Here is a 27,050-nt window from a genome sequence, read left to right on the forward strand (position 1 = left end):
TCATAAAGACTTATTTTTAAGACATAATATTTAAAGAGCAACTTGCAGGTTAGAGACCCCAGTGAATAAATGTGTAGGAAAATAATGTATATACACTAGATACCAGCTCACTAAATCACAACCGCTCAAACTAACTACTACCGCGAGTTGGGCAGAGAAGGAGTCTGAGAATGTTGCTCCCCTATGTGACGCGTTTGACGTATGACGTTAATTTCTGCCCTTATGTCTCGTAAAACATATGAAATCCTGCATTCACTTTTTTTTTTAAATTGTCATTTTCAGGCAAGGTTAAGCATAAATGTAGTAAAAAAAACAACCTGCAAGTTGCTCTTTAAGTTAACTGCAAATAGTTTTCAGCAGTGGGTTAGAAATATTGAGCTGCATATACTCAAAGACGGATCAAGGCTGCATCCATACCCGTTTGTACCAAAAGGTGGCACTGAACCTAATTGTAATCAACAGCTACTACTCATTAGCCCAAATCATTTTAACTACCAAACACCAGCTTTGGGTAAAAGTCTTACAGACCTCTTGCTCTTTGCTCCGTAGGCTCTGCTGAGCGAGGTCCAGCGCGTCGCTAAGCTCCTGGGTGGGTTCACGCTGGTTGTCATGGTAACAGTGTCTCGTCTCATCCACTTTAGACTGCAGGGCCGAGATTTGTAGCCTGTTGGACAGCTGCTGCTGCTCCAGTGCCTGCTTATCCTGTCAAAAGTGAGAACATTTGTGAGAAAAGAAACACTCATGTGGTATGAAGTTTTAGGTGTTCAATTGTCTTACCTGCGAGAGCTCCTGTTCTCTCAGCTTCGATCTGTGGAGCTCTTGTTCCAGTTGACTGATAGATCGTGTACCCTCGGCGTTGTTGAGCAGGGCTTGCTCCAGCTCTCTGATTCGCCCGGCTAGCTTGTCTATCTCCTCGTTGCGCTCTGCGAGATCCCGCTGGGCCTGCTGATTGGCTGCGATCAATGAGTCATGGTCCTCTGTCTTGTCTTTGATGATAGCTTGTAGACTCTCCACCTGCAGAGACATGGAGGACCACATTATGTAGGACATGTTTCTGGGGTTTAAGAAAAGTAAGAAACAACAGGATTTGCAGATGTATAAGCCATTCATTCCGGATATGCAACGACGGGCATCCAACATTGAAATTAGGCCATTCCAGATAGCAGTGGCATGGAAGTGAAAGACAAATGAAGTGCAAAACAGATTGAGGAAATGCAGATGAAAGTATGATAAGAAAGAATTAATCTATGGATGATTGCACAGAAATAATGTAGGACGATACACACCATGCACTAGAGGAGCTAAGAGGAGTATGCTACGGTTAGATTTCATACCTGCAGAACCAAGTCCTGAAACTACAGCAATCCGTTCAGCACAGGGATAAACACATGGCAAAAGTCAGGCTCGTTGCAAACAAACAATGCATTCATCACTTCAACCTCTCTAAAACACCACTACATTTCAGTTTAAAGGTTTGTAATCCTATAACCAACGCATCAGCAGTATTAGTATTAAAAAAACACAGCAAAAACACACTTCAAATGCATTCTCTTAGAAACAGAAGGATTTTAAATTATATTATCCTGCAGAAACGACCTTTTTTTTTTTTTGGTGGTCATGTTATATACTTGCTACAATGGGCCTCACCCTGTGTCCCTTATTATCCACGCTGGCGGTCTGTCTGAGCTGGGCCTCCAGGCTTCGGATCTCCTGCTGGAACTCGTCTCTCTCGTGTTCACGCTCCACAGCCTGCTCCTATATGCACAGGAAGAAACGATGTGAAAGACTGTCCGCTACATTAAACAGCAACATGAGAAATTGCCTCTCAAATAACACTAAAAAGAAAGTGAAGCGAGAATGCAATATGGGGCTGCAAATTAAAGAGAAAACGAAGGAGCAGATTTATGAAGAATAACACTTCACTGTACATTAAAAAAAAAGGGGGCTACAAATATATTCCATTGTAAAATCGAACCTCAATGAACTGCCTGTCGTGTTTCAGTTGTTTCTCCAGAGCCTGGACGCGCTGGTTGAGGTCCTCGGTGTGGGTCTTGTGGTGCTGCTCTGTCTCCAGGTCCTGCGTTTCCTTCTCCTCCAGATCCCTCTCCAGGGCCCTGAGGCGCAGCGACAGAGATTTGTGGTCTTTCTCGGCCTGCCGCTGCAAGTCCAGCCGATCCTGGGTCAAACGCTCCGTCTCTGCAAGTAGAGCTTGAAAGAATAAAGAGGAAGGTTAGAGGGATTGTTTGAATGCCAATACATACACAGAGGGGGGTTTAAAAAAAGCTTGCAAGACATTAGGAGTTAAATAAATACAAGTATTACTGTGCAGTTCCTCATGGAAAGGCACTGAATGCATTTGCTTTGACCAGCTAAAAACCTGGTTGAAGAGGTAAAATAAACACTGCACTCAAAAACCTTTGCTACTAGCTACTGGCAATGGCAGTGTTGCAAACCGCAACCTCACACAGCACTGCAAACATACTGCATATTCATCCCAACCCCCTCAGCTCACACACACACACACACACACACACCACTCTGACCCACAAACCTGCGTCAGGATCTAAATTGAGCCAATGGCCTACGGAGAGAAGACACATCTGAGCACAGACATTATTATAAGTGTGTGGTCAAGCTCACTAAAGGGGTCATGTAACATTCTATGCAGACTGACATATGATTGTGCGTCGACTCCGCTCACCTTTCTCCCTCTCCCCCAGTCCGGCGGAGAGATGCTCCTTCTGGCGCAGGAGGAGCGAGTGCTCCTCGCTGAGCTCCTGGTGCTTCTGTCGGAGTCCGTCCAGCTCCGCGGTGAGGCCCTGCATCTGGTGCAGCTCCGCGGTGAGGCCCTGCATCTGGTGCAGCTTCACCTTCAGGTCCTCCAGCTCCTCCACCAGTCTCTCCTCTTGCACCTCCTTCTGCTGCAGAGACTCCTCCAGCAATGCTTTCTCAGCCACATAGCCCTCCAATAACCCTGAACACATGCGACGCCATATCGTTACGTAAGCTTCTGTGCAAGTGGTGACATTAGAGCATGGGCGGAAAAATAAGAGCGGGCATGGGGAGTAACGGAATACATGGAAGAGCGTTGCATAATTAGGATAGAAAAATAAATTACTGTATTTGGTGCAGTTCAGAAAGAAAGACTTAATCAGGTTGCAGATAAATGAGGTAAAAAGGGAGATTCATTGCAGGTTGATAATTAAAAAAACATTTTAAAATAAAGAATGATGCTTTACACATACGCACTCGTGGTCTAATGATTTCACTGGTCTGAAATGTTCCCTTGTTTTTTTGTATATAAAACAGAACAGGGGAAACACATCACAGTGCAAAACAGGATCCAGTTTTCCAAGATTATTATTTTTGTGGAGACATCCCAGCCAGAAAAGAGCGTTTTCATAAGATCCCCTACCACTTTCTGGACCATCATTCTTAATATAGGATATTGGGTAATTTAATTTTAGTATTCTTCTGCTGCTGAAGTTAAAATCTGTGCCAAATATTTCAAGTTGGATGATGACAGCATGTTCACCTCTGGAAATCATAACATCATTACATTCAAAATAAAAAAATAATGGTAAGATGTGTTGCTTCTAGTTGGTAAAAAAGGTCATTCAAAAGTAACTAGAAGTAATCAAGTTACAGAACTGTAATTATGTGATACGTGGATTAGATTACCGAGTACATTTTTAACAAGTTATAAGTTACCATCAGCAAAAACACGTCGGTTTGCTATCCTGGCTCCAAAATGGTGGAATGAGCTCCCCATTGACATCAGGACAGCAGAAAGCCTACACATCTTCCGGCGCAGACTGAAAACTCATCTCTTTCAACTCCACTTCGAGTAACAAAGCACTTATATACTAACAAAGGACTGGCTTATCTAAAGCCAGTTGAGTAGCACTTGAAATGTTTTGGCTCTATGAAACCTGATGTACTTATATGATTCTGTTTTCTTCACGTTTGTATCTTCTTGGTCGAATGCACTTATTGTAAGTCGCTTTGGATAAAAGCGTCAGCTAAATGTAATGTAATTATAAGTATTTGAAACACTTTTTTAGGGTTACCCTCCCGACCCTACAGAGTAGCAGGGCGTGGCAACAGTCAGTGGATTAACTTCTACTGCCAGAAGTGAAGTGAATCAGAGCCAATGAGGATTTGGTGCTCACCCTCTGCCTTGTGGTACTCCAGCTGGAGTTCACTCTTCAGCTTCGCCTCCTGATCCAGCTGCTCCAGAAGAATATTGTGCTGCACGAGGAGTTGAGCGGAGTCTTCTCTACCTTGAGAGAACTTCTCCTCCAGAGAGTGGTGGAAACCATGAGTCTGCTCCAACTACAGAAGAGTGAGAAACCCATGGTTATTAAAGGGTTAAATGGAGAATAAAGACAAATGTTATGTAGATTGCTGAGATATCAGTTGGTTTACGCATCCTGTACCTGTTTGTTGGCGTGGTTGAGCAGATCCAGTAGCGTGTCCACAGTGTGACGCAGTCTGCTGCAGGCGTTCAGAGCGGCCTCCTCTCCCCCAGGGTTGATCTGAGTATCTGAAACCAGCAGGCTCTCACAGAGCAGGTGGGTCAGCTCCATGTCCTGTGAAGACATGTCTGCAACCGAGATACCTATAAAAATAATAAGTTAGAATGAAATGGTTTGCCTTCATTTAACAAGTACAAATGAAGTAGGCCTTTTTGTCTCTGGTCTATGTATGGTTTTACATAGTTTTTCAGACTGAGCCAAAAGAACAACTGTTCGCTGCATCGTCAGAGCATAACGAACCTGCAACTTCAGAATGAATGAGAAACCAACAGACCTGATTCTTGTGCATCTTCGTTGCCTGTTGAGCTCCTCTGATGGGACCCATGCTCTGATGTTTTGGCTCTGGCATTGATCTTCTGTCCAATCATGTCTTCTGTTGCAATGGTGCTGCGAATCATCTCAATCAGCACCTTCTTTATCTTTTCGTTAGCCTGGCTCAGTTTACGTCTGGAGGAAAACAAGTGAGCAAGACAGAAATTTGTCAAGGAAAGTATTTTCACAATTGAATTCAAGTTAAACATTTAACTGAAAAACACCAGGTAATATTAACTGATGGCTGGTGATTGGTTACCTCTCCTCTTTTCCAGCCTGCAGATCGTCAGTGAGCATCTTGAGCAGGTTGCCTCCCTCCTGAGTCTCTCGCTGCCTTCGTTGGAGGAGAGTGTCCAAAGTTTCCATCTCTGAACGTTTCCCCTCCAACTCTCCCTGCAGACAGCCAACCTCGGCTCGCAGCTGGAAAACAGACACAGAGAGTGCTATGATGATAGGTAGACCTCAGAAATATAAACATGTTCAAAAATGACTTGACTAATGTTTTTTATTTTGTCGAGTTGTGCATTTGCATTACCCCAAATTTGTACAACAGTTATCAAACCTTTAATCATGGTGACGGTCCGTTTTATTTACATATACCCTTTGAGCATTTGTCAGAATTGTGGTTTTCTGCCAGAAGCGGTCATAAATGGACTTCCTATCCAGTTTTAAAGAGACCTTTTTACAAACAGAATTATGACAATTAACTCTTTTTAAACTTAAAAAAATGGACAACTACATTTTTGGGTTTGTCTGAGCAGTTGAGCAAACGTTAGCAGCAGCCAAACTGCATGAGAGAAACACCGATTCCTAATGTGAAACTGCTGTATTGACTGTTTTTACTGGTTTAAATGACTGGGTCCGTTTGTTTCTTACGTTATCAGGAAAACAAGATGAGAAAACTGCCGACCAGCCTCAGAGAAACATTGATTTTAACATAAATCTGCTCGATTGAGGGGTTTTTTTACCGGTTGAAATTACCCAATCCACTTCATCCAGAAACAACAACCAGCATCAGTAACAAAAAAAGATTAAATATTTGCTCGATAGAACAAAAAACACAGTCACCCTCCTTTAATACCAGCTTAAAGCATCCACAAAAGAGCGTTTATCAGAGTTTTCTTCCCCCTCTGAAGTAAAATGTTCTTACCTTCCTTTCCTCGACACCTTATTGTCCCTCCTTTCACAAAGTCTTCCTTCTCTTTTTCCCCTCTACCTCCCGCTCTCTCCTATCAAACACGTCTCAAGCAGCCACCTGCCTCAACAAAACAATGTTGTTGCCCTGACAACAAGACCCTCCCAATCTGCTAGTCTTTGCTAACCTCATGGGGGCTGAGTGTGTGTTTTAATATCTCACCATCACAGGGCCAAGCCAGGAAGGTGCCATGGAAACAAATGTAAACATACATTAGCCACTTTTATGTATTATAGATTTATTTGTAGAAGTAGAAGGAAAAAAAAAGGTAGGAGACTGCATAAATCCACACAATTATTTAAGAAGTAATTCATAATTTAGTCCCAAAGGGGATTTTGGAAGTAGTAATTGAGGCTTTGGGAGGTACAGCTACTAAACTTATTAGTAACTCAGGGGATATATGACAATAATTGAACGTTTTAGGCATGCTTCAAGTCTCCACAACAACCACAATTAATCTTGACTCCAATTAGTTTTGAGCAGCATCGTCAGATTGAACAAAAATATGTAAAGAAAAAGAAAAAGAGACCTAAATACGTATTAATGCAGGATGTAATTTGAGTGCACACATAACTCTTCTATCTAAAGTCTAAGTGAAAGCATATTATTACCTTCAGAGGATGCAACAAATGTTTTTTATGTGATCATTAATTATTGTCTCTAACCAATTTTTAAGTCTATAAAAATCGTAGCAAATATTTTCTTGATTTGTCCGCCCACAGTCCAAAACCATGACAAATAAATACTATTACATAAAATATTGAAAGCAGCAAATCTCCACATTTGAGACGAAAAAAAAATAAGAAATGTTTAATTGTATAAACACAAAATAATGATTTGCTACTGCGTGCTTCAACCAAAGAAGACTACACAGCACGCACGCACACACACCGGATTAGTGTCATAATTCATTGTAATGATAATCTCTTTAACAAAATGTAATCCCATGCTAGGAAAATCTGGCCTTTGTATGCTATGCTTTAGATAGTAGTGGAATTAGGAGTGAAAAGAGAATACTGCTGCTATTTTTTGTTTCCAAGTCAATATCAATTCTTATTAATTTAATTGAATTCGTAATTTGAGCCTCAACACCTCAGAAACAACACAGGCCTGTCGAGTCTTGCCCCAAGTAAAGTGAAGCTGTAGGTGTCCCCTAAATCAAGCTTTCAATTAACACAAAGAACATCATGTAAAACCTGTTAAAACAAATTACTGTGTGTGTGTGTGTGTGTGTGTGTGTGTGTGTGTGTGTGTGTGTGTGTGTGTGTGTGTGTGTGTGTGTGTGTTACCTGGGCCACCACAGTGTCCAGCTGCTGCAGTTGGATGGTGAGTTGGCTCATTTTGTCAGTGTAGCTGCGCTCCTTCTCCTCCTGTTCAGAAGTGAAGCTCCTCTTCAGGTCTTCAAGCCTCGCCTCCTTCTGCTCTTCAAACTCCGTCTTCAAACAAAGCAGTGATGTTGGAACATCAATTAAAATATGCAGATCCTAAAAAGCTGCAGTATTGTGGAGGTTTATTTATTCCACAGCTAAAGAGATCCCTGGTCATGTCTCACTGACTAATGGCGGACTACTGGCTTGCACATATCAGATGGTCAAATGCCAAATATCTGGAAAAAAAAATACCTTCAGCCTTATAACCTTCTGCATCAGAGGATAAAAAGCTTAGATCCATCCCATTTAGCCACTGTTCAGATGGCAGCAACACAAACACACTCGCAGATTCAGAGAACAGAGAGACAGACGGACAAGAACACTTCTACATGTATGATGATGGTGGGATTATGTGGAAACTGGGTTTGAATAAAGCTCCAGTGGGACATAGTCCAACAGGAAGATCCCACACACACACACACTACAGCTCACAATAATCCAGATGTATTACATCATGTTTCAAAGTCAAATAAATAATATGAAATAAAATAGGAATGCAATTTTTGTTACATAAGGTTAATTATCATATATGCAGGCCACATGGTTTCCAAAAAGGTGTGAAATATAAAAAAATATATATCAAAAACATGATACATAAAAACATCGTATTGTTTTGCATTTTATCTTTCACCTTCAGCCGATTAATCCTGTCCTGCAGTCTCTCCTCTGATTGGACTTTGAGAAGCTCCACCTCTTCCAGGAAGTGCTGTCGTTGCCTTGACGATTCTTCTTCTAGCTCGCGGCAACATGCCTCCAATTCCCGCGCAGAGACCCCCCTCAACTCCTACATTAGAAACACATCATGTTTTGGTTTAATGCCACAATATGCAGTTGGGGTCAAGTGTTCAGATTCTTAGTGCTTCTCAGAAAGAAATCCCAATAACCTCTGTTCCTCTTAATATAAAAAGACCATTATGAAGGATGAACAATCATTCTGTGTAATCCCTTCCCCTGGGCTGCAAGAGCCACAGAGGCCAGAGCTCTAATGATAAATATTAAAAACAGCTGGCCGGACAGGATTAATGGTAACTCATGATGTAAAAGACAGATTCAGATACACAAAGAGGTACTGTTACTCTCACTAATGCTTGACTTGTACCTGTAGCTGGAGCTGCTGCTGTGCAAGGAGTTGCTCTTTGTCAGCTGTGCAGGTTTGTGAGAGCTCCTGAAGAGCAAGGCTGTGCTGTTGCTCAACTTCTAAAACCTGAGAGACACAGGTTGTAAAGAAAATGTTAATCTTGGTGAACGAAAAATCTATAAATCAGAGATGTCAGGACTAAAATAAAAAGATATATTTTCTTTTGTCCAAAACATTTCTCTCACATAATAAGATCATATCATATCATAATTGCATGCCACATTAAACAGTGCACACAAAGCAAAATTGTCTCCAAAGTTACCATATGAATGGTTTGCTGACAAGCAATGTAACAATTAAAAAGCTTTTCTTTCAGTTCATCGCAGTGCTCCTTCAGTATAAAATGCACCAGGGCTTCATTACAAACTCATGGAGAACAATGAGAGCAAAACAGCACGACTGAACTGTTTTAATTAAATATTCTCTGTCTTGCTCAGCTAAGAACAAGGAGGAGCTATGGTAAGTACCTGCTTCTTGAGGGTCTCCAGTGCTTTGCAGTGTTCAATATCCAAGGCCTCTTTCTGAGCAGTTAGCTCAGTCTGAAAGAACAAATTGTGACAAAAACATGTTGAAAAAGTTGTCAATACATGCATTTTTATCTTTGAATTAAATCATTTCACGTTATAGCAGATGTTAGCAAGGGGCTCGACCAACCCTCTTCAGTTCTCACCTTGTGCACGTGGCTGAGCTCCGCTGCCATGGCACTAAACTTCTCTATGTGCAGCTGAGCCAGCTCTTTCCTCAACTCCTCCCTGATGGACAGCTGCTCCGATGCGTGGCGCTCCATGACCTGCCTGTGTTCTGACTTCTGGAGATTCAGGCCTCGACAATGTCTTTCTTCAAGTTGTATTATTTCATCACGCAGTGCCTAAGATTAGAAGAAAATGGCATTAAAAAAAAAGTACTCAAAACTGAAAAAGACTCTTAAATGGCAGTATTGTATAATAACACAAGGCTTAACATTACACATTCAGTGTCCTTACTTGTACTTCCTTAAGGTATGTGGACTCCAAAGTATCCATATTACCCAGCATCCTCATTTCGAGCTCATCCTTCTCTTCCTGGTGTTTGCGAGTCAACTCCGCTTCTGAAGCCTCCAGCTGAGCCTGATTGGTCTCCTTCAAAACGCCCTCCAGACTTTCAATGTCTGCCTTTCGTTTGGAATCGAGGGCGGCTTCCAAGGCGACAAGCTCAGCGCTGTGTTTGGATTCGAGCTCAACGGCCGTAGCAGTAAGCTGATCTCTGTGGCTGGCACCGAGTGAGTCTAGTTGTGCTTTGTGTTTGGCATCGAGTGTGTCCCTCTCTTTGTTCAGCACTGCTGCCCTCTCATGCTCCAGCTCAGTTTGATGTTTGTTCTTCAGCTCTGCCAGAGACACTTCATATTTTTGGGCCAAACTCTGCTCCAACGCTGCTATTTCATCTTGGAACCTAAACACAGAGACAAAATAACACATGTTTAAAAAACAAAAGCATTTCCCATGGGTCATCAAGATGAAACTGGAGGTGAATTTGTTAGGATATAAAAGTAAAACACACCATTCCCCAGTGACTTGTTGCATTTCAGAATATAATGAAAATCAGGTTTAGCGACCTTTATTATTTATAGTGAGTAGAACAAAATTATAATACATGTATATGTTGGTCAAATATGAGATTTGCCATTTTATTGGAAATTAAATAAATACTATTGGACTGATGGTCACAAATACATACAACAAAGAAGATTTTTTTTATTTGAACTAGAGTAAAACATATTCATAATATAAGTCACAATGAAATTGTATTGCTGATTTAATGCATTTAATTCAAATGCCAAATGAGTAGTAGTTGCAGAACTAATAACCTACTAACTAATCTACACCTCTTCAGATGCATGTTTTTTCTTTGGAAATCCAACCATACGATAGGATAAACATCTATAAAAACAAATCTTATTTAATACAGCAATTCAAATCTGACTCATGTGTCAAGGTCTAACCACTGAGCAGCTACAATCAAACCTTGAGGATCCAAAGCCCCAGTGAAACTCACCTCTCTTGAGCTTGGTGCAGCCGCTCTTCTCCCTGCTCCTGGAGGCGGGCAGTGAGCTCCTTGACTTCTGTTGCCATGCAGCTCTTTGCTCTTTGCAGCTCACCGTCGTACTGGGCCTCCAGTCTCTGCCGCACTATCAAGACCTGTGGGCCTAAAAGAGAACACGCGACATGTTACAAGATGATGAAGAACCACATCATAAATTCATTATATTTTTTTCTGATTTGATCAGAAACTTATAATGACGCATGTGAGTTTTGAAAATGTGTCTTACTTTCATCATTGTCCAGGGCAGCCTGTAGAGTTTTTAACCTCTCCTTCTCCTCATGAAGTTCTTTTTCAAGGCGTGTCCTCTCGCTCTCCATCTCTCTGTCCAGCTCTGACCTCAGTGCAGAGAGCTCGGCTTGGTGCTTCTCTTGGAGTTCTTCTCTCCACCTCTTCCTCTCCTCCTGCACATCCTCCCTCTCCTGTTTCAAAGCTTCCTCCAGATGGACGAGCTCACCAGCAAACTCCTGTTTCAGCTGTAAGAGTTGGCAGAGACATATACATATGTGACACGGTTTCAATTCTCATTTTGCATCATTAAATCTGTGTTTCGGTTTCATTTCTGATATATTTACATTGGTCTAGTATACATATTTGTCAAAGTGTGTACCTTTTGTGTGTTCCTTTGCATTTCTGCATCATGTTGTTTACTCAATGCAGCCAGATTGCTATCCAGAGTGTGGATGATGGTCATCCTTGTATGCAGCTCCTCAGTGAGACACCACATCCTCTGTTCAACCTCCACCTAAGTAAAATCGCCAAGAAATGTCATTATATGCTCCATAATCTATCCAATAAATGACTGATTGAGTTTATCGAATTCTTACCTCAACTTGCCGGGCTGCCTCTAAATGAGCTCTGGTAAGCTCTGCAATAAATAGATTTGAGAAGTTGTCATTTAATTTGAGCAACCTCTGAATGCCATGAATGCATGTTTTAATGTGAAGTACCTTTTACGTGATGGTCAGAAAGCTTAGCTCTGAGTTGCTCCAGCTCCATCGCATGACGAGTCTTCAGCTCCTGCAGCTCTTCATAGTATTGGTCTGTGATGTCCGACTGCACCTAAAGCATAAGTAATGATATTATAACAAGACAATTATAAAGTAGAAGGGCCTATATACACTTTAAAATAACTGCTTGATGAATGGTGAAATAGCTTGGAAAACACCCTCTGCCCACATTCTTTACACTTTGTCTAGACACAGCGCCCCCACTAATACATTTTTCGAACTTTCCTAAAACTGTAGAGAATTACACCGACTTCCAACCATGATTGTGTTCAAATTTGAATGTCTCTATCAACTACTTATGTAAATGTTTTATCCATCAACTAAATGCAACAGTATGAATGCCTTACTTGACAGATTATCTGAAAATGTGTGTGAATACTGTATATCCTATTTAAACAATGTCATTACTGTGAATTTGCCTTTTCACTTCGCCTGAGATACTGTGTGCCAGGAGCTTCTCTCATAACAGCTTATCTGTATCTGTAATGGTATAAATAGTGATGAAGGACTGGGATTGTGTCTGACCTGTTGCAGCTCTTCCTTAAAGGAAAGGCTCATAGAAGATTGTAGATAGGAAAGATCCATTGTGTGTTTCTCCTCCAGCTGAAGACTCACACTGTCAAGCGCTTCCTGGGAGAGAAATAACACATCATAAGGATACCTTGTGATCAAGATTGCAAAAACCAACACAGCTATTATGTGCAGAAAGTCTAACCTGACATTTCAAAGTGCTGAATATCATATTTATCTAGAAACACAAGGTCTTTCAAATGTCTTATTCTCCCCACTTTGAATGTACGAACCTTGTGTTTCTCCAGTTTGAAGACAGCATCAGAAAACAGATGATCCTTCTCTTCCTCAGCTTGGCCATGAGATATGGAACTGAAACTGACACCAAAGGCACCATTATTAAAAATAGTTTTGATCAATGTTTTCAGCACATGTGTCTGGTGTTACAAACTGACATACCTGTCATCTGCAGTTCTTATCACAGATTCCTCCAAGGCTCTTTCCACCAGCCTCAGCTGGAGCAGAGCTATTTCCTCTCGGTGTCCCTCCTCTGTCGCCCGCAATCTCTGCTCAAAGTACCTAAAGGAGGAGGAAGATAAAGCGTTTCGGTATTTCTATATTTCAACCACGGTTTGAATATCAGTTTTTAATCTAAATATCACATTTCCAGTCTGGACATAGACATAGAAAGACTTTTAAGAGAATAAATGCATTAGGACTGTGCTCTCATACTTCCTCAGGCTCTCCAGCTCCGCCTCATTCTGTTCTTTGATTTCCCGCTTTTGTTCGTTAAACTCAGTCTTCAGGCGCTCGATGTCATCGACGCGAGCCGAGCGGGCGAGCAGCTGCTCCTTCAGCTCTGTGAGGAAACGGTCAGATAAGGTAAGAGCACAAATAACACGCAGGCAGTTCTATTTTCCTCAGCGTGTCACATGACAGACAACAGCCATTGTTGATGAAGCCACATGTTTTCTACCCCCCTTTGACTTGTAAAGCTTTGATATCCTAACGGTAAGTATTTCAAAGGAATGCAGTAGATGAAATACTGTGTTGTTAAGCAGATGTCAGGCTGGTGTGTGACTCTCACCTCCCAACTCTTGTCGGCTGGTCCTCATGCTCTCCAGCTGGGTCCACAGCTGACCTACTTCTTGTTCAGAGTTCTTTTTGAGCGAGGTCCTCTCCTCCTGAAGGCGCAAAACCTGGTTCACAGAGAGGAATCAGTTTTATTTGATTTATTTTGTTAAAAACTCCCCGTCTTGTGAATTTAAATGTAACGTTTTGTGAGTTGCACACAATGTTATAGATTGATACTAGCTAAATAAATAAAAGAACATATGAAGATCGATTCATTAACGATAGGGCATGTGGACTGAAATGAGAAATAAATGGCAACATACAGGCCACTAAATGCTTATTTGTACCGAGTGAACTCACCTCTTGCTTCAGTTGCTCTTCCTTCTCCTCTAGGTGGAGTGCTTGCTGCTCTCTCTCCTGCAGCACTGCCTTGTGGCTAGACATCAACTCCTCTAGAGAACCTAAGCCGCATTCACAACAGAGCGAGAAAGGCATAAACAATGTATATAAACAACAGAAGTCTGAAATGTGCATGTCATGCTTGAACAAAGCTTTAATACAGATAAGCAGATATGAGGTTGTCTTTCAAATCACGACAGCCATCAGCAACCATTTTGATGCAGGAGAAGCAGATAAAAAAAAAAAAAGGGCTGTATCAGTAGGGTTTTTACATTCCAGATCTGTGTCAAGGTAGCTGATTAGGACTCATTAGGTTATGGATTTAGAATTTAAATGTTATGGATGAAGCTTTGAACTATTTGGCAAGGCTCTGTAGATTCAAATTATCTACAAATTATAACAGTTTTCATTTTTTGTAATTAATTCATTTAGATGCAGCCTTGGATAATGGCAGTGACTAGAGGCAACTCACGTGCAGCAGCATCTCTGTCAGCACAGGCCTGCTTCAGCTCCGCCTCCAGTTCCTGGTTCTGCTCCTTACTGGAGGTCTGGCGCTCCTGGAGCCTGGCCCCGGACTGCTGCAGCTCTGCCTGGGTCTGGGACAGCGCTTTGAGGGTCTGGGTGAGGTCTGTCTGGGTGGCAGTAAGGCTGTTCTGCATCTCTGAGAGAGACATTTGGAGGTTTGACTCTCTGCTCTCAGCATTCTTATCCCACTGTGACCTTAGAGCCTGAGAAAAAGAAAAGAAGATGGATTTAAATACATTTTTTTAATTAATTGAAAAATGGTATAGCTTTAAAAATATACAAAAATTATGACAGTTATGAAATAGCTTTCAAATCATAAGCTTGCAGTGATCAAACACAACATTTGCACAACATTATTAAGAGTTACCTGAATGTCTTTGGCCTGCTCTTCCTCCATGGCAGCTCTCTCCTGAGCAACAAGAGTCTCCCACTGCTGCTGCAAATCATCTAAACAAACATACAAACAAAACGAAATGAAAAGATTCACTAACATCAAAGAATGAGGGCGGCCTAGACACATCCATAATAGCAAACATGTCGAGTGCACTTACAGGCAAACACCAAAAGAAACACTGTCACAAAAACTGCAAAGCTATCTTATTCGCACTCACTCATCGGTTGTTGCTGCAGCTCACGCAGTTTCTCCTGCTGCTCCTTATTCTGCTGTCTAATCTGGTCCAGTTCCGCCTGGTGCTGGGCCTTTAGGAGAGCAATTTCCTGAGCAAAGGTGTCCCTCAGGGAGCCCTGAGCCTCGGTGAGAACAGACTCCTGCTCCAGCTGAGACACGTGGGCGTTGGTCAGGCTCAGACGCATAGCCTCAAGCTCGCTCCTCTTTTGGACCTAAAGGAAATGAAAGCATTCGATACAGTATATCTTAGCGCTCCTACTTATTTTAGTCATGACTGTACATTGCAGGGAATTAAGAGACACTGTTATTCTCCATAGAAATGTATATAAAAGTAGAAATAAGTAAGTAAGTGAAACATTCGACATTGACTTCAGATACTTTTTTTTTTTTTTAAATAGATAAATTGTACATATTTTAACAGTATTTGTATTTTTTCTACACTATATTTATTGATTTGTTTTTATTTAAATATTCTCTCCATATGACTTTTGCATTACTTTCATGATAATTGTATGCAGACAACACCAAGGAAAATTCTATTTATTTGGAAAAAACATGCTCTGAAATGCATTTGAAGTAGGAAAATAAATCTAATGAGACAGATTGAAGTGACATTTTGCAGTATGCTGTGGCTGAAGATGTTCCACTGTGCCCGTGTGCTTATATATAGAATACCTGATCCTGCTGCAGTTCCGCCTGGTGAGCCGCCTCCATGCTCTCCCTCAGCTCCAAGGACACCTCTGTCCTCAGTTGTGTAAGCTCCTCATTGTGTTTGGCAGACAGCTCTGAAAGCATCCTCCCATGCTCTCGCTCAGTCACCTGGAGGAGAAAAAACAATATATAACATTTTAAAGTTTATTAACTTAAGAGACTTCCACTGTAGTGTCCAACTGTGCGTTATATTTATCACACCTGTTTGATGAAGCTGATCTGTCTCTTCTGTTCCTCCTCCATGTTGACCAGCTGTTCTGACTCCAGGTGGGTGCTCAACTCAGAAATCTAATTTTATGCAGATAAACATAAAAGGATATTACAAGACTGGAGGGAACACACAAACGTTAGCACGACTCATGCTGCACTAAGACTTTTTTTATGATATATAATATTGACAAATATTTAACCTGTATCAGACGGTAAGAGAAAATATGCCAAATATAAACTGCAAATGTATCGAAAATAAATTAGTAGGAATGGCTTTTTGCGATATCCTGCAATTTTACAAAAATAGTACATAATACACAATTAATAACCTTAAGTAAAGCGATCATTGGGTGGCACGAGAAACAAATATGGGTTTCTTGGAGTTTTAAATGAAAATAAATGCATTAAAATGTCTTAATTCAGAAAATAATCCCATCATCATTAATCTGTCAAATGTATGGCCTTTCAAGTGTATGAAGTTTGTAAATCCCACTTCTTGTTGATGTCTCTCCATCAGGTCTTTTATCTCCCGTTGGTGAGATGTCTTTAGTCTTTCTGTCTCCTCCTCAACTGCCAACAGCTGCTTCTCCAGGAGAGCCTTCACCTCCTCCTCCCTCTCCCTCCTCTGCTCCTCCAGGTGATGCCTCACATCGAGGAGCTCTGTCTCCTTCTCCTGGCTCTCTTCCTCCCACTTCTCCTTCGCTTCAGACAACTGTACAAATCATCGTGTTAATATATTGGCAGTAGTGTTTCAAACAGAGCAACAGAACTATTAACACATCTTATATCTCACCTCAACATCCTTCGCTTTTAGCAGGCTCTCAAACTGTTCCAGTTCCTCCTCCAAGACTTGTTCCATTTTCTTAATCTGGTCGTCCATCTCCTCCTCCTTCCTCCTGCGCTCCTCTCTCTCCTGCTCTGTCTGGGCTTGGGCCTCCTCCAGGTTGGCCAGGTTTTGTTTCAAACAGAAGATCTGAGACTCCAATTCACTCTTCACTTTTTCAGCAGTGTCCAGACTGCCCAGGCTCTTCTCCAGCTCTCCCTGCAATCTGTCCACTTCTGTTTGGACATTTACAACCTGAGCACGAGTCGTTTCCAGCTCCTTTAATGTTCTGTCCAGCTCCGTAGTCTTTTGACCTATGAGGGCTGCTGTGGTTTTATGTGTTGTTGTCATCTCTTCTAGATTCAACAGGAGGTGTTCACATTGAGCCTTGGTACAAGAAGAAAGGGGAAATATTATAGGTTTTTGAATAATACACATATTTTTCCTACTCCAACGCTTTGAAGCCTTAATACAGGGTATATGCAGGAACCCTGAAGTCAAATGTAAGACCTTTTAAGACCCTTTCCATATATTTTAAGACCTCATCGCCACTTGGAGTTTTAACCGGTTACATTGGCGACTCACTTTACTATACAGTATTGATTGTCCTTCCTCCTTATCTTCCAACCATTTGGACGCAGACTTGCATTTCCCCATAACGATGTTGTTTAACAACCGGCGTAAACGGAGCTTCGCGCGCTATCAAAACTACACAGAATCACACTACACACCTACGCAATGATTACATTCAGGCAAACTGTAGAATACAACCTCTTTGGACAATGTATATACTTATTGAAAACAAGCTACAAAATGTAGTACCTTGGAAAATGCCATTTAATACTTTTTAATAGCCTTAATTTTCGCTAAATTGATTTATCAACTTTTAATACTTTTTAAGACCCCGCGGACACCCTGACATCAACGCTTTGAAGCCTTAATAAAAAAAACGATTACTGCTGTTGAATGGTAATATTTCTAGCCATCTAAATGGAGACGAGTAATAAATGAAAAAAGCTGCATGCAGTGAATAACATGTTTATCTTCCTATTAAGCTGTTAACAAAAAAACACTTATCACTCGGTGTACCTGCAGAGTCTGCAGCTGCTTGTCATCTCTGAGCTCTAAGATTTGTTCGGCAGAGATTGCCGGCTGCTTTATCTCCTGCTGAGACAACAACAGCAGATCCTGCTGCTTCTGATGAGACGGGAGAGCAGCCCTGCTTATTCTTCAGCTCCCCAACCAGCTTATCTTCCTCCTCTGATGGAGTTATAACAGGAACCAGCAGGGAGGTTTCAGCAGCTTCTTTTCCCGTCAACAATACTGCATTTTCTTTTTCTTCCATTAAGGCACTGAGTTTGTTTTTCAGGTTGTCTTGTTCGTGAGCTTTCAAGTTCATCTCCTCCTCTACGAGCCTCTTCTTCTCCTTCTCCTCTTCTAGTTCCCAGAGAGCCTGCCTGAGCTCTTCTGTTACCTGGCCCCACCTGAGAATACAAAGATTTTAAAAGTTAATTCAAATGGCAGAACTGCTTTCAGTACATTTTCAAGAGATACTTTTCTTTTCATATTTTTTTAATTATTAAATTGACTTTAATCCAAACGCTTTAACATAGACTTTAAGATAATACTCATAATGAAAGTCCTGCTTGTGTAAAGCAGTGGCAATTTACTTGGACACACATGTTCTTTTTATCCCCTTTACATTGAAACAAGCAAACGTTAAGTGTGTGAACTTTATTACAAAGGAATGTATAGGGATAAAACAATTAACCACATGCCCTTTTAAACTGCATTACCTGCTCCTGGCCTCCTCCAGCTCTTCAGCAGTGTTGATGACTTCCTCCCTCAACACATTCAAGTCCCGGTCCTTGAGAAGCAGCTCGTCACGGAGCTCGTCACACTGCTGATTCAGCAGCTCCTTCTCCAGGTCAGTCTGCTCAAACTGCTGCTCGGACAGTTTACTCGTCTCCAGCTCGTCGGGCGTGGAGTTGTAAAGCCACTGAGATGGAGACTGAGGGTTGGAATTATCAGGGAGAGGGATGCCAGGAGAACACTGAGGGGTTGAGGTGTTATGACGGTTGTCGTCTTCTTCGAGGAAACGGTTTGAGATGGACAACAGAGGCTCATCTCCCAACACTTCACTGTTCAGCTCAAAACTGAGAAGTACAAAGACACATTAGGTGATTAAAGTAGCCTATAAACAAGATTTATTTGATATCCCACTTAAGAGTACTGTAATACTTGTATGCCTGTCTCAACTTATAAAACCTCTTCAAACGGCTCAAAATACTGTCACAGGACTAATCGCATAATCCAACAGAAGTGTCCACAAAATGCCTATTAAAGCATCTCTACATTGGTTACTTGTATGATTTAGTATTGATCATTCATATGAAGGTTATTATTAAAGCAGGGGTTGGCCCCTGGTTACATCACTGACTAGTGACCCCTTATGAGATTGTCCAGCAGAGCTCTGTTAGTAATTCCTAGCTCAAGGCTAAGAAGTCTTTGCAGTCAGAGATGAGGCACACTAGCTCTGTTTTCATATCTCTTGAAAACATACTTTATCTTTTTATAATCTCTCTAAAATTGGTTATTCTGTAGTTACTGTATCAATTTGTTTATGTTTTATCTGTTTTGTCTCTTTTTTTATGTCTTTGTTAGGCATTTTGTAAGTTGTTTGAGATTTAAGTGTAGATAATTTAAAGGTGGGGTAGGTAATTTCGGAGAAACCAGCTCGAGTGCGTAGAATTTGAAAATACACAACCGGAAAAAATCTGCCCCTTCCTTACAGAGCCCCTCCTCCAACACACACGAACGCGCACATGACCAATGAGGGCACGAGATAAGTTTGTGCACAGATGGAAGGCTGACAGGCAGGTAGGCCATCCAGTTATTTTAGCCGGGCCGGCTAAAATGATTGGTCGTACTTTTTACAGTACTACGGCTTCCACAGATGACATTTTTTTATGGATTTTTTGTCAAAGCACTTGAGATATTCATTGCTATCGGGATGTTAAGAGCATTCCATGGAATATAACAAAAAGTGTATCTCGAGCCGGTTTCTCAAACTTACCTACCCCACCTTTAAGTGATTATTAGTATGAATCCAAACACACGGAGAAAGCATGAAGCAGTTCTCTAACCTGTAGTCTGCAGAGATGTCCAGCTGACCGCAGCGCTCCAAGCTGTCACCGGCCACTGAAGATTGAGAGTGTGCAGGACGATCTGAGGACATGTAGCGCTCCATCAGAATATCCACAGATACATTCATGCTGTGCTCAACAGGTCCTGTTTCCAGATCAGCTTCGTCTATATTAACCTTTTCATCAAAACTAAAACCAGCTTTTGCTTTGTTCTGCCGATTCTTAGAAGCCTTGAGTCCCAGGACCTCTTCCTCTCTGAACTTCAGTTCCTTCTCCCTCTCCTCCAGCAGCTGCCTGACTCCCTCCACCTCCTCTCTGTGCTCCTCTTTGAGCCTCAGCATCTCCTCCTCCTGTCTTTGGAGACGAAGTGCGGAGCTGGCCACCTCCTCACCGAGTCCCCTCTCTGCATCGGCTTCCTCCTGAAGCCTTTTCCTCAGCTCCATCACCTCTCTGTTCAGCTTCTCCTTCTCCTCCTTGTACTGCTGCATCTCAAGGCACTGAGTTTGGACTAAGCTAAACTGCATGTGGAGGTCTTGCAGCTGTTCCTCCTTTTCCTTTTGCTCCTCTTCCCTGCTTTTCTTCTCCTTCTCCAGTAAAGAAAGCACATGTTGGTGTTTCTCCATCTCCAATGCTAGTTCAGCATATATGCATTGGCTGTTCATCCGTTCTTCTTCCAACTCCACCCTCAGTTTTTCCAGAGCAGTGTCAGTCTCAGTGCTGAAGCCTTCAAAACATGATATTGTCTCAGGAGCTGCACTCCCTGATGGTGCCTCCTTGTGATTGAGGTCTGCATCTTGGGAGCAACGGCCATGCTGTTGTCGGGTGTTGAGGACTTCAGCCCCCGACTGACTTTTGATGCGCAGAAACTCTACACTGGTCTGTGGGAAAGACAATCCAGAGAATATGCAGGTTCAGTTGCTGTGCATATGACTAGTGAAGAGGATATTTTTAGGTGGAGTGATGCTGCAGATTTAGCTTTGAGTGGCACTTACCTGCTGGAGCTGTCTCTGCAGCCCCTGGATCTGTCCAGCTAGCGACTGCGCCTCCAGCTGAACCTGGTCTCTGCTGGTTAGGGCCTCCTGCAGGTTGGAGCTGAGCCTGGCAATTATTTCATTACGCTTCTCCACAGCCTCCTGTAGCTGCTGCAAGTGGATTCCAAAAAATCGTGGGTAAGGTTTTAACAAGGGCAGATATACTGTATTTGCGCAATAATACATATGAAATAAGAACATTTTCTGTGTTGCAAAAAAATCAGAACGAATATAATTTGCCTATAGAAATAAAAAGAGCAAATTTTAAGCCTTTAGAACACAATGTGAGACTATAGTCAAGACAATTTGATGCCTTGAATTCAGGTACCACGACTTTGAATATTATTTTTACAACCTTTCCACTACTTGAAAAAACCCAGTTTAAACCCATTGCTCTCCACATGGACAAAATGTAGACACACAGAGCTGTATCTTCAGATCAGTGCAGCCAAGCATAAAAGCAGACAGTTACATTCCCCATGGCTTTGTGATGACACAGAAAACAACTACACAAAGCCTCTTAATCATACATACTGCTAAACCAAAACTAGACTCCGATTTTCTTATGGGTCACTAAAGCATGAAGACAAATGACTCCATATGACCAAACAGATCTATATAACACTGCAACACAGCATGAAAACAGAAACATTGATTTATAGAATAGCTTCAAAGCTCAGTTTCCAATGTGTGAATTCAGAACCAGGGATTATAACGCAGTGTTCATTCATGACATTAAACCCTTCTTCCTTGTCACATAAAATCCTACTTAAGCCCAGCTGAGTATTTGAAAGCAACAGCCAAATAAATATAAAAGGGACTACTTAGAAGACATGAAAGTAGTCCGATGCTTTAACATGCACAAGGAGATCAATAAACTCGCCGTTAGTGTTTTATCATTGACTGAGTATACCTTGAGCTGCTCGTTGCCGGTGAGTGCTATCAGCTTCTCTTCTTTAATATCTTCCACAGGGGACGGGCTTTGCTCCAGGGCGGGGGGCTGATCCTTCTGTTGTTGGTTCTTCTGAACCTTTGATTTCTCCGGCTTCTGGGGTTCCTAAAAGATTAAAATTGTATCGAATCAAGGCTTATTTTGTTCCACTGTGACCAATAATATTGTGAAGAAAACATCAGTGCAGTTAATGTGTACTCTAAAAACTTTCCCTTTAAAAAAAGGCAGTAAATAATGCCAGTTAATCCTGACCAGGTTGCTATGACAACATGCCCTACAGGCAACGTAATGGCTAGTGACCCATTTCTCTAATGTATGTTTACAGAGCAGGGGGCACAAACCACTTGTTTAAGCAGACAGTGAGCTAACACATTTAGACAAATACTCCAGGTCAAGTACTGTTACCCATTCAATTGTTGTGATGAAAATGACCAGCTGTTTTACTTAAACCAATAGTCATTCATTCTACACAAATAATGTCTTAAGTCTACTCTGTAACTCTATTAATGATGAATGACTTCTAATCTCTCTGCGATCAGTGGAGTACCTCATGGTTGGTCTTCTTGTTCAGCTCTGTGTCATTGGCTGAGGAAAGAGTTGCGTCTACGGGTCGGCCTTGCGTCGCTCCGTCATTCTGCGAGACAGTCTGGCCCTTCCTCTTCTGCGTCTTTTTCGACGTCCCCGCACTGTTGCCTTTCGCCCGCTTCTGTCGGTAGCTAGCAAGCTGCGCAGGAAGGACAGCGAGAGGTAGACGGACACATAGGTCAGGACCACTGAGCACCACCACACTATCAGCATGGTGATGCTCAGGGGTCAACGGTGACAGAGAACTGGAGTCCAGATTTAGCTCCTCAGTTGAAAAAGTTATCAAAGTATCATTCTGAAACTATAACACAAAGTAAGTAATAAATACAAGTTGTTGATAGTCCTCGCTGTAGGAAGAAAGTAGATGGGCAGCCCTTATTTTTGATGAGTCAGACTTGTGCACCAAAAAAAAAAAGACAGTGCCCACGGAAGCAAGAAGAAATCCCAAACTCACACCCAAAATAGGCTACACCATAGGCTGACGAAGTATCCAAGTTTAGACTGAGGTGACGATGCTAAATATTGCCAAATCTCCAGAGCTTTATAAACCCAAGAGAAGTGCAGAATTTAGTGACACACATTGGACAGTCTCTCAGCAGACCAGAACCAGCACAAGGCTGCAAAGACAGAAAAGTACATATCCATGTAAGAATTTCTCAGCATGTCGGAAAGCCAAAATCAGAAAAAGGGAAACTGGTAAAGAGATGCTTCTTTAAAGCATTACAACATCCTCTTTGAAATCACAAAGGGAATACAAAAAATAATCAAGAATTTGATCCTGAGAAGTTCATTCACAGTGAAAAAAATCATAACCAATCAAGTCACAATATTTAGCTTCAAAATCCAGGGGGAATGATTTGGTACAAATGTACCTCAGGCCATCTCTCTGTGTCTCTCTCTCTCTCTCTTTTTCCTCTCTCTCTGTCTCTGCCGGTCTCTCTTTTTAAGCAGCTTAAATCAGATTACAGCAGTCCACATTGTGACAGAGACCCTCATGAATCCCTCCATAAATATCTGACAGTCACTCATCAACTTCCTTCCTTGCTGATGGTCAGACCTGTCAGCTCTTCCTCATCAGGCAGCTGGTCAGCTCCCCTGTCCAGATGTAGATCTTGCAGTCTGTAAGCAGCAGCACATCGTGCCGAACCCTTCATCCTAAAACTCCCCGCCACATCCGACGTACAGTGCAGAGACATCCACAAACTCTGGGAAGAGGATGGCATGTCTTCAGTCTAAGGAAAAAGGGTGGAGACTGGGAGATGCATTCACATGGAGAGGAGGAGACAGAGCTCTGTGTGAGGCAGGCAGCTTCAGAGCATGTGCATGCTCAATTTAATTTGAGACTGTATGGCACTGGGAGAGGTACTTGTTGCTTTGTGCAATGAGACACATGAATGTAACAACATTGTGAATGCATGTGCACCAATGTTCATTCTGATCACATGCTACATGCCTGGTTATAAAATGACATTGTAGATTTGCTCTGAACTCTTTTTAGTGCTATGCAATGCAACCATCGCCATATCATCTTCCTATTTTGTCTCTTAAGACAAAACAATAATTTCCTCAACCTTTCTTAATTTGCTTTTGACCTCAAATCATCAATCTGCTTTCAAGCTCATCGTCACTGAAAACCTCACCCTTTTTGTCCTTCCATCACCGCCTCCGCCTTCCACAACACACACATCACATCTCAGAGAAACATATTAGCCAGATGAGCGGTGTTTTGCCCAAGGCCGCTTCCACATTACCGAGAGTCTGACTAACTGGCTGGGTGGAGCTGGTTGTGGCCACATCTGATGTTACTGGACTGATGAAAGCTACTATTGTGTTCTAAACAATGACAACACCAAGACGCCTCACAGGATTATATTTTGTTGTGTTTGACTGTATACATACTTGCCATGCTTTTAGTGTGGCAAAAAAAAAAAGAGCTTTTTGATGCGCCAAATACAGTAAAGGCAACTGCCAGCAGTGCATTACCATAGCAACACCATTGATGTGAGAAGAAAGTGCAACATGTTGAACCTTGTCAAATCCCATGGGCTCACTGCACCACCTGATGGCCTGCAACCAGCATGGCAGTGTTTGCAAGGTGCCTGACTACATTCAATTAATAATGCAAAACAAATTTCCTTCACCGTTTGATCATCTGTGGTGCAAGTCATTCGATTGAAGAGTGGGATTGATTCTCAAAAGCTTAGAGCAATCATATCATGGTGCAGAAAAACTGAAGAAAGTCCTGGTTGCCCAAAAGAACAAAAAGCAAGAAGACCAAGATCGCAAAGAAATATACCCACAAACCCACAATACCATGACAAAGTCTAATATCTTTGTCAGTCACCAGTTTCTATACTTACCGACTGGCTTCTAGGCATGTTGGAGGCTTTCTGTCATAGAGAATATCAGTTGTTCAGTTAAGATATTCCCAAAGTATTTTGCAACATATTAATGTGCCACCCGCATATTTTGAATGATTTATACTATGAGCTGAGTTTGAACTACCACATCTAAGAAATACACTTCGAATGTGGCAACTCTGACCGGTGACCTATTTCTAAGTATACATTTTAGACAACAATTGACCTAGTTCAATTGTTAATGCAGGATAGACCATTCTTTATTATTGACGCAGAACTAATATGGCCTTCTATTGAGGTAAACACAGCTATTTGCTTTTTCTATTTTGACAACACCACAGTAGCATTTTCAGACTCGTTAAAAAGAAGCCATAAAAGAAAAAATATTACTACCAAATTCTTGTAATTTTCAAGTCTTTTGTACGTTTCTCAACTTTATACAAATAATAAATGTTTTATAAATGTTTTTCTCTAATGGTGAAAGATATGTTCGCTATTGAAATATATTTTTGTAATTTATCCAAACGGGCAATAGGTAAAAGAAAAGTCAATCTAAAATGTGCACAGCTAGTAAAGAAACCATGGGATGCACCTGCTCTGTGTCTTGAGACAGTTCAAATGTAACATTATAACAACGTTTTTTTCAGAGGTAAGAAAACAATAGTCTATATTATTTCTAAATACGTGTACATTTCGGTCTATGCTGAACCCAAAGTGTAAAGAAGTGCTTCAAATCATCAGGCGATCACCGTTAAGTTACTCCATAAGTGTTATTGTTGTCGTTATCCTTGTGCAAACTCAGCTAATGATCAACCCGCGGGAAATGCGCGGCAACCTGATAAAGTTACGAGCACCAGTAATTAAACGGACAAATGAAATGTATGAAAAACACACAAAACGTACGATGATGTGAAAGTGGGTGTAATGTTTGCAGTGGATCAACGCAACGCTATGACAAAAGAGTTGGCTAGCGTCAACTGCTAGCATTCAGTATTAGCGTGCGTTAAAAAAGAGCAACAAACCTTGGCTCTTCCAGCTTCTAGTTTCTTCTGCCGTTCATCGTCATCCATTTCTTTGGTTGGATCAAATCATTAGAAGTGTGGGACATGAGTCCTTATTCAACTTAAAAGCACACCAGACCTTCACTTCTAGCACAAGTTGGCTAAAACTAAATCTTTGAGCTTCCTTTGAGACACAACTGTCAACAGATAATATTCAATATGGCCGCCAAGTCTTTGCAACTCCGCCCTTAACGAGTTTCCCAGAATGAACAGACCAATCATATCCTTACGTTTCACGTCTTCAGCCAATGGGATTTTTGCTGCTTCAGCATGTCTTGTACATCATTCAAAAACGAGAGACCCGTTGACCAATGAAACGGCTGTGTCAGTTCGCCAATCTCAGATTGACGGCCCTTGAAGCCAATCAGGAAAGGCAAACAAAAACATACCTTCGCTCACTTTCTTGTGGATGTGGACTGTCTAAACCAGGAGTTTCTATGGCGACGAAACGAAACGTATGTCAACTGAGATGTGGTTAACCGTTACATTAAAGTATGCTTTACACAACAGGGTAATAATTACCATAATTTATTAAGTTAATGTAACTATGAGAAGTTAAATCTCGTGTGTTATTGTGCAGGTTATCTTGAGTGACTGAACCCCATTGGGTAACGTTGCCTGGCCTAGGTAGGTTGAGACTTTCAACAGGTTTTGAAAGTCTCACTCCCTCTTCTGTTTCTCAGCATAGATGTTGTTATGCTGGTCAGTGCCAGCGGTAAACAGGTGTGTCCCATGGCAACCGCTGTATATAAGGAATTCCTGACTCAAACAAACAGACAATTGAACACAACAGTCTTTTCATTCCAACAAACAGAACATATTATATAATAATAGTTTGTGTAATATTTTTAGCATGGCAGTTTTATGGTTGATAAAACGTCAACATTGAAACGTAATCTGCTGGAGAAGGTAGAGGTGAGAGGATAGTCTATCGTTTGGGGAAAGATATTTCTCCAATTTACTTTGGTAATTTAATTCATTCATTAATACGTGTTTCTTATTTGAGATCTTTCAGCAGATTATACCATGCCCTAGGTGTATGGTAGGAAAAATAAATGTTCACCAAACTGTTGGCGTGGTAGGTAAGAGTAGCCTAACTTACCTAACTACCAGAGACAGAGAAGGGTTAAAAGCTGGGAGTCTAAACGTTTAGTATTGGTTCAAATGTAATTAAACAAAGTAATATACCTATGCATTTTCACTTCATGGAAACATTTTTAGCTGAGACGAAAGCGAAAAGAACTTCCGCCCGAATAGGGACTTGAACCCTAGACCCTCAGATTAAAAGTCTGATGCTCTACCGACTGAGCTATCCGGGCTCTGCTGGCAAGTCATA

The 27,050-nt window shown here is 41.6% G+C and overlaps 1 protein-coding gene and 1 non-coding gene across 2 annotated transcripts in view; both read right to left on the reverse strand.

The window, feature by feature from the left end:
• Window positions 1-25,863, reverse strand: part of pcnt (pericentrin) — a 37,758-nt gene extending 11,895 nt beyond the window's left edge. The window contains 42 exon segments of the mRNA XM_034142254.1: window positions 529-702; window positions 778-1,014; window positions 1,335-1,355; window positions 1,648-1,755; window positions 1,976-2,208; window positions 2,702-2,974; window positions 4,173-4,335; window positions 4,440-4,621; window positions 4,813-4,985; window positions 5,110-5,270; window positions 7,335-7,481; window positions 8,107-8,259; window positions 8,575-8,679; window positions 9,081-9,152; window positions 9,284-9,481; window positions 9,597-10,041; window positions 10,645-10,795; window positions 10,919-11,174; window positions 11,300-11,434; window positions 11,517-11,557; window positions 11,640-11,751; window positions 12,225-12,329; window positions 12,503-12,587; window positions 12,669-12,788; window positions 12,942-13,068; window positions 13,297-13,408; window positions 13,644-13,744; window positions 14,155-14,410; window positions 14,575-14,654; window positions 14,819-15,047; window positions 15,511-15,654; window positions 15,748-15,834; window positions 16,250-16,468; window positions 16,550-16,966; window positions 17,669-17,798; window positions 17,800-18,063; window positions 18,376-18,735; window positions 19,726-20,603; window positions 20,718-20,867; window positions 21,670-21,813; window positions 22,256-22,432; window positions 25,676-25,863. Of these exon segments, the coding sequence (XP_033998145.1) occupies window positions 529-702; window positions 778-1,014; window positions 1,335-1,355; window positions 1,648-1,755; window positions 1,976-2,208; window positions 2,702-2,974; window positions 4,173-4,335; window positions 4,440-4,621; window positions 4,813-4,985; window positions 5,110-5,270; window positions 7,335-7,481; window positions 8,107-8,259; window positions 8,575-8,679; window positions 9,081-9,152; window positions 9,284-9,481; window positions 9,597-10,041; window positions 10,645-10,795; window positions 10,919-11,174; window positions 11,300-11,434; window positions 11,517-11,557; window positions 11,640-11,751; window positions 12,225-12,329; window positions 12,503-12,587; window positions 12,669-12,788; window positions 12,942-13,068; window positions 13,297-13,408; window positions 13,644-13,744; window positions 14,155-14,410; window positions 14,575-14,654; window positions 14,819-15,047; window positions 15,511-15,654; window positions 15,748-15,834; window positions 16,250-16,468; window positions 16,550-16,966; window positions 17,669-17,798; window positions 17,800-18,063; window positions 18,376-18,735; window positions 19,726-20,603; window positions 20,718-20,867; window positions 21,670-21,813; window positions 22,256-22,432; window positions 25,676-25,723 (7,773 nt within the window). The 5' untranslated portion in view covers window positions 25,724-25,863.
• Window positions 25,864-26,960: 1,097 nt separating this feature from the next.
• Window positions 26,961-27,033, reverse strand: trnak-uuu. Its single transcript has one exon. It is a non-coding gene; the product is annotated as a tRNA-Lys (tRNA).
• Window positions 27,034-27,050: the final 17 nt, after the last annotated feature.

This window comes from Trematomus bernacchii, unplaced genomic scaffold (genome assembly GCF_902827165.1).
Source record: "Trematomus bernacchii unplaced genomic scaffold, fTreBer1.1, whole genome shotgun sequence".
NCBI classification, from domain to species: domain Eukaryota; kingdom Metazoa; phylum Chordata; class Actinopteri; order Perciformes; family Nototheniidae; genus Trematomus; species Trematomus bernacchii.